At 36.5% G+C, this 7,949-nt stretch overlaps 1 protein-coding gene across 2 annotated transcripts in view; it reads right to left on the bottom strand.

The window, feature by feature from the left end:
* LOC109244874 overlaps positions 1 to 6,948 on the bottom strand; it is a 10,508-nt gene extending 3,560 nt beyond the window's left edge. For both annotated transcript variants that reach the window (XM_019412036.1, XM_019412035.1), the window contains exons 1-2: positions 6,607 to 6,948; positions 2,880 to 4,358 (exon numbers count right to left, since the gene is read on the bottom strand). In XM_019412036.1, coding sequence (XP_019267581.1) covers positions 3,035 to 4,249 — 1,215 coding nt within the window. In that variant the 5' untranslated portion in view covers positions 4,250 to 4,358; positions 6,607 to 6,948 and the 3' untranslated portion in view covers positions 2,880 to 3,034. The remainder of the gene's footprint in view (positions 1 to 2,879; positions 4,359 to 6,606) is intronic.
* Positions 6,949 to 7,949: the final 1,001 nt, after the last annotated feature.

Raw genomic sequence — 7,949 nt, 5'->3', positions numbered from 1 at the left:
GGTGGGTGGTGGGGAGTGGTGCCAGTATATGAAATTTCCAGTAAACCACAACATCCATTCATTAATTCTTTCTGTTTTTCCTTTTCCCTCTAAGTTTTATTTCCCCTTCTATTTCCAATTAATTTTGTAATTATAGATCATATTTATCCTTTTTTTTACACTAAGAAGAACAATCCCCAAAATGAATTCACCTCACGCCTTAAGATATATACCTTGCCTTGTCCTTTCTTTTCTCCAAATATTTTTGCAGACCTAAGCCCCCAATCGAGATCAATTTCACACATTCTGATTCAAAAAGAGAAAACATTAAAGCGCGAGTGTTAGTCTACTGCATGTTTCCTCAGAATAATAAACACTGTTTCTTTTGTGGATCTACTTTCCAAGATAATCTCACTCTTTCCATTTTGATAGTACTCTACCTTGGAAGTTCTGTAAGTCTTCTCCGAGTTGAAGTCGCTGACTGTAGGATTTTACTCAAGTCAAGAACACACTTGAAGGATGGTGGTGAACTGTATATCAATATTGGAAGGAAAGTGAGGGGTTGATACATTAGCTCACTAGCTGAGCTATGTCCTTCTATAGGAAAGTGGTTGTGATCGATAGAACTTATAGCATGCGGCCTCACTGGAATAAGCCCTTATTTTCTCTACCCTTCCCACCCAAAATGCTAGTTAGATTCTTAAAACACCTAAGTTCCAGATCTATCACCCAAAAAAGTGATAAGCTTATCTTGTCTCCCACAAGCAGTGGTAACTATATCTAAACTAGTTACAGTATCTTTGTTGAGCTTATTATCCAACTGTGTCATGCATTCTTGCACGCAGCTCCAACAACAGGAATCTTTCTAAAGTACTATGGTACTGACCCCTTCCGAAGACATAACAATCATCATGTTGGGAAGCAATATTTTCCTATTAGCAAACAAGTAAAAGTTTAACATTGAAAAGTAGTTCCATTTCCCTCCACCAACTACATTCCATGTAACTCATTAGATGATCTGAAAACGCCTTTTTCTAGAATATTGATCTCCAAACTTTTCTGCTTTGCCCCTCCTCTAGATTTTTGAGAGGCTTACTACCACTTCCCAAATAGGCTGAATAGTGCAACATGTTCTACAGATCTCCTATTTACTTCGTCAAAATCATATCCTACTCAGTTTATTCAAAATCATCCCTGTGGTTTGGTCCATTTAAACCAAATAGGCTGAATAGTGCAACATGTTCTACAAGTCTCCTATTCACCTTCTTCGAAATCATTCACTACTCATTTTATTCAAAATCTCCGCTATGGTCTGGTCCATATAGATTTCCACAAATATTATTGGGATTTGGAGACCCAAATCATAAGATATTTCTAGCTTTTTACTTGGATAAGTATTAATAAGTTATTCCACAGTTTTACAGTTGCAAATAGACTATCCTTGTCTGACTACTCCATTGCTATAAGTACTAAGAGAAAAGTGCTGAGGAAAAAGCATATGGACCTAACTCAACCCAAAAAGCTAACTCATGAGATGATTATTGTCCAAGATCATGTAAAGAGACTACAACCCATACTATCAACCAATATTGACATAATATGACACCACCATTGGACAATGCAACATCACAAGTGGCGTAGTGGGTCTGGCTCTGGGGCAGATCTAGTAAGGCCCGAGGGGTGGTACGCCACCCGCAAGCTTCGGTCGAGATTCTGCGTATATATATATATATGTGTATATATATATATATATATGTAAGAAATCGTTTATATACTTAAAGCGCCACCCGTCGTAATAAATGATACAAAGGTGCCAATGGCAAAGGGTAGGAGATTCCATCTTGGTGGTGAATGATTGAACCCCACTGGCAACAGTTACATTTTTTAACCTTTTGGCTTACTACATCATGTTAAATTTTCTATCATTATATATTCCATTCTCTTTTTTCTTCTTCTGTAATTAATATTAACTACCTTACTTTATTTGTTAACTTGTGACTTTTTTCTTGTCTCTTATTAGTTAAGTATTTACCTTTTTTCACACAAAGTTAAAATAACATCTTTTGCAAAATCTTTGCTCTATCATAACTATAGTACTATATTTTTCCGTTCAATCGATTTATATTATATATCAAAAAGACAAGTAATCCGAATAGAAGTCCAAAGTTGCTCAAACCGATAAAATATTTACTCTTTCTAAATGTATAAACAACGACACATTGGACGTTCAAATCTTTAAGGCACCCGGCAAGCTCCAAATCCTAGATCCGCCTCTGGTCTGGCTTGATACCATATTGAGAAAAATGAACCTTGGACCTAACTCAAACTCAAAAGATAGCTCATGGAGTGAGGCTTGTCCAATATCATATAACAACTCATACCCTCAATTTCTCTTTTAAGATAAGAATCAATCCAAAGGTGAACTAAAAATTTAATTTTTTGAAAAAGCATGAAATTTTATAGAATAAATAGGCTCTCATCTTACCTTCTTTCCTTCTTCTTTTTTCAAAATAGATTTGCGAGGAAAAGGAAAAATTATAATGAACTAAAAGATGGGTTATGCAATTTCCCTTTATACACACACACACGCACTCACTCACACACTCTTCAGAATTACCCGAAGCTCAAATAAAAAGAAAGGAACAACAAATAGACAAAAAAAAAGAGACGAAGGACAGTAAAAAAGGGTTTGCTTAGGAAAAGGAATTTGGATACAATGAAAAATATAACAAGTTACAATATGAGACTTAAGTTCAAGAACCATATAATCACCTAATTATAGCGTATAGTTCCTGTTGTTTCCTCTATTATATAAATCCAATGTACACAAAATATAACAGCGAAGCATTTCCATGAAAAAGAAAAAAAAATAAACATAGGAAGGAGTGAAGATCACATACCTGCAACTCCAGGTGAGAGTGGCTACTAGGGATGATCTTCATGCAATCAAACACCAAGAATGTGATAGCAAATTATTCAAAAACTAAGCTTCTGATAGCAAATGGTGATAAAACAAGAAAACTGAAGAGGTATGAGACCGCATATGGTGCAAGCACTAAGCTACTTTAGTATTTGAAGATGATCCCTTTGACATTGAAATCTGGCGAATTTCACGCAAATGAAAACTGTACTCTTTGAACAAAAGTTCGCCCTGGTAGGCAGCCTGCAGTTCAGGAACTTTTGCTTCATATCTAGTAACATACGTTTGTAAGAAGTCCTTTTCCCTAATCATTAATATAGTAGATAGCTTGCCAGCTTCTGGAACAATGCCTCTTGACCACAAAACTTGCATCACAGAACACCTTGGAATAACCCTCCTCTTCAGGCTACGCAATAGAAAAGCCGGTCTTTGTGACAGGTGTGACGGGCTCAAATGGAGTCTATCAACATAGAATGCCACAAGTGACCTGATATTCTCCTCAGTATAAAACATGCAAGTCGGCTGTGATCTGAAAATATTAAGGATCTCCTCATCTGAAAAGCCCACACTTCTGTAGGTTTCCAATTTCCTTTCCAGATTGGAGTGACTAACTTTCGACATTGTGGTGAAAGCTATCCTAAATGCTGGAGAAGTAACATCAAACCCCATTTCCTTGAGTCTCAAGCCAACCGCACTCATTTTTTGGGGATTTATGGTCAAGATAACTGGAGATTTGAAAATGAACTCTGAAACTTGAGAATCAGGAATACCAACTTGGTGCAACACCTGTACAGTCTGCTTCCAATTATGAGAGATGTTACGACTAAGGATTTGTGGACTTCGTCTGACGGCATCCATTGCTTGCACTTTACTACCCATGAAAGTCTTCAGGGAATCAAAGGATGGAGTCAGTAGTTTCCCTATGCTACTGTGAAGTATGTTGGGGTTATAACAGATAATCTTACTGCATTCATCTTCAGAAAAGCCAATTGATTGCAAGAACTTCAACTTGGGCTTTAGGGTTTTGTCCACCTTCGATGCTAATAAACGAGGGCGCATTCCAATTATTTTCTTCACTTGGGTTGCAGAAAACCCGTGGTTTTGGAAGAAGTCAACTACAGCTGAAACTTCTGAACATGCATGAGTGTCTAATTGGAGTATTTTTGCTTCACTAATGATGGTTTCTTTTGATAAACCATGCGACTTCCTGCGACACAAGCTAATGAATGACTTGCTCTCGTCATTTGTGACGTTGCTGCCACAGCTAGTTGACACAAACTGCACGAAGACGCTGCTTTTCCTGATCTTTGTACACAAGTTTCTTTGGTATTTATACAGAGATTGAAGCATTTTAAGAGAAGGGAGCTCCGTAAAGGAGATGTGTCAATGCGAAGATTATGCCTCAAGAACCACAAGTTATTAGCCTGAGAATGCTAACAAAACTTGGAACCTGAACAGCCTGTTTGCCAACAAGAGTGTGTGTAAGTGAAAGAATAGGACAATGAAATTCAACATTGGTAATAAATACTAATCATGGAAATCGCCCAAAATTCAGGAAAAGTTAATACTCCCCAATAATTTGTCATATTGTCGGATAAACTCCTTAAAATCTACAGACGCATAAGAATTAGGATAAGCATTCAGGCAGTTCAAATTGGATATGAAAATTTTGTTTTATTTAAGAAATTACAATCCAAATTGATTTGTCTAGTTTAATTATTATATTTAGAAATATGAACACACTCATAGGTGAAGCTGGCGATTTTGAAGCCTCTACCTCTCCTCTCCCCCCTCGTTCCTTTTTCAGAGTAGATTCTCCATTTATAACGCAAGTGCTCGTATATGGTATTCATTTTTTTCTTTTTGTTTTTTGAAAAGTGGTGCTCGTCTATGAAATTCCAGTCAACCACGACATCTATTCTTCTGTCTTCTGTTTTCTTTGTCCTCTATCTAATTTTTCTTTCCCCTTCTATTTATTATTAATTCTGTACCTTTAGATCATATTTATCTATTTAATACACTAAGAAGAAGAATCCCTAAAATACGTTCACCTCAAGCCTTAAGACATAGACCTTGCCTTTTGCTTTTGTTTTTCAGAACATGCTGCAAACCTAAGCGTCCAATCAAGAGCAATTCCACACATTCTGAACAAAAAGAACAAAATAAAATAAAAGGGGGAGTGTTATCTACTGCATGCTTCCTCAGACTAAAGAATAATAAGCACTTTTCTTTTATAACCGAGAAATTCCCAAGGGCCAGTGGCTCACGGTTTGAAACTTGTAGATAGTGAGCCCAGCCCTCTACCCTTCTCACGTAAATACCGGGCTTTTGTCTTGTCACGATTTGAACTCATGACGTGCGCATAACCCATACATCAAGCGATGCGCTCTTATCATTAGACCAAAACCCTGGGGCAAACACTATTTCTGTTGTGAATCTTCTCTCTAGTATAATCCCACTCTTCACATTTCGATAGGGAATTCTCCATCTTCGAAGTGGTGTAACTCCTCTCTGAGTTGAAATCACTGACTATAGGATTTTACTTAATTAAAAACACACTTGATGGATGGTGTGATTCATCATAATATCAAATGATAAGGAAAGTGAGCGGTATATACATTAGCTCATAGCTGAGTTAAGTCCTCCGTTGTTAAGTGGTTGTGATCTGTAGAACTTCTAGCACTCTGCCTCAATGGAATAAGAACCTCATTTTCTCTATTCAGATTCTTAAAACTCCCATATCCAATCATTTAGCACCCAAATAAGTAATAAGCTTATCTAGCCTCTCACACTATACATCTAAACTAAGCTTCAAACATCTTTGTTGAGCTTATTATCCAACTATGTCATGCATTTACTTATATGCAGCTCCAACAACAGGAATCTTTCTAAAGCACTATGGTCCTGGCCCCTTCCGAAAATGTAAAAATTATCCTATTGGGAAGCAATATTTCCTATTAGCAAACAAATACTATAAGTTTACCATTAAAAGTAGTTCCATTGTCCTACACCAACTACATTCCATGTAACTCATTTGATGATTTTAAAACATCTTTTCCTAGAATATTGGTCTCTGAACATTTCTGTTTTGCCTCTCCTCTAGGTTTTTGAGAACCTTACTAGCACTTCCCAAATAGGCCGACAGCAGTAAAAGAGTTGCTCAATAAAAGGAATTCGGATAAAACGAAAAATAAAATAAGAAAAAACAGTTAAATATGCTCGAGAACCAGATAAGGAGTAGGATTGGCACTATTCTTGTAGTTTCATATCCTTGGATCTATGTCATTATTCGTTGTATTATTTGCTTACACTGTCTTATTACATTGTTGTTGCTATTGTTTCTCTATTACACTGTCATTATTCGTGGTATTATTTGCTTACACTGTCTTTTTACATTGTTGTTGCTATTGTTTTTCTATTGCTCCTTCTTTTACGTTCTTGAGCCGAGGGTCTTTCGGAAACAGCCTCTCTATCTTCGTAGTTAGGGGTAAGGTCGGCATACACACTAGCCCTCCACAGACCGCCACTTGTGGGACTCCATTGGGTTGTTGTTGTTGTAACCAGATAAGCACCAAAATTATAGCACATAATTCCTGTTGTTTCCTCCATTATGTAAATCCAATTTACACAAACTTGAACAATTTCCCAAGTTTCGAATTTCTACAACTGAAAAAATAGATTACGTAGGATGAGTGAAAATCACATACCTGCAATGTAAACAACTCCAGTAATTAGTGAGAGTAGCGGACAAGTGAGCAGCGGTGCCTATTTTGCGGTCGAAGACCAAATATTCAATTTTAGCATTCAGATCCTTTCGAATTTTACAAACTGCTACTTTGGCCCGAAGCTCATATGTATGGCAAACTGCGCTAAAAATCCTCCTCCAAGGCTCTGAATACTCCCATTGTATCTTTTGTTTAACTAGGGGTGTTTAAGCGGGCAAGTGCACCAAAAAATTGCAGATATCTCAACAATGGTACTTTTTTTCCCCTTCTCTTATGTCATGGGTAACCTTTTGTCCCGGTTTGCTCCATGGGCAACCTTCAAGTAATGGGGTAAAAGGGAAAAGTTCAAGACTACCGACTTTCAATTTCAAGGCCATTTTAGTAAATCGCCCGTAAGTGCGCACACAGCCATGTGAAGGACCATTATTTAGATATAGTCAAAAATTACAAAATATTTGATATTTATTTATAGCCTGTTTGGCCAAGCTTCTACAAGCTAAAAAAAATATCTTCTAAGTTAAAATGTTCGGCCAAGCTTTTAGAAGAAAAAAAGTATTTTTGAGTAGAAGTATTTTTGGAGAAGTAGAAAAAAGTAACTTCTTCTCATAAGCACTTTTGAGAAAAATACACTTAGAAGCACTTTTTAAAAGTTTAGCCAAACACGAATTGTTGCTCATAAGTGCTTTTCAAATTAATTAGCCAAACACAAACTACTTTTCACCAAAAGTACTTTTGAAAAAAACACTTTTAAAAAGAGCACTTCTCAAAATAAGCTTATTTTTCCAACTTGGCCAAACAAGCTATTAGTCGTATGAGAATTAACTTTATAGCTTGTTTGGCCAAGCTTTTCCAAGCCAAAAGCTTTTTTTTTCAAAGTTGAAGTGTTTCGCCAAGCTTTTAGGGTGTGTTTGGTATGAAGGAAAATATTTTCTGGAAAATGTTTCCAATTTTCCCATATTTGGTTGGCTTAAATGTTTTGGAAAATATTTTCCTTATCAATTCATTTTCCTCAAATTGGAGGAAAATGTTTTCCTTATCAAAAGAAGGGAAAACATTTTCCAAAGCTCCTTCTCAACCTTTCTCACCCTCACCAACCCACCCCACCCCCTTTCCAAAAAAAGGTTTTTTTTTTAAATTTCAGTTTTTCCGTTACCATCCACCCTACTACCCCTCTATCCCCCCCTCCCGCTAAAAAAAAATTTTTTTTACCTTAAATTTTTTTTTTTTGCAATTTCAAATTTCTGTTTTTTCATTTTTCTGCACACCACCCCCCATCCCCCACGGCACAATTTTTTTTTTACTTTTTTTTTGTAATTTAAATTTTT

This window comes from Nicotiana attenuata, unplaced genomic scaffold, assembly GCF_001879085.1.
Source record: "Nicotiana attenuata strain UT unplaced genomic scaffold, NIATTr2, whole genome shotgun sequence".
In the NCBI taxonomy this organism is placed as follows: Eukaryota; Viridiplantae; Streptophyta; class Magnoliopsida; order Solanales; family Solanaceae; genus Nicotiana; species Nicotiana attenuata.
Note: the sequence above shows the minus strand (reverse complement) of the source record. Positions and strands in the feature narration are given on the sequence as shown.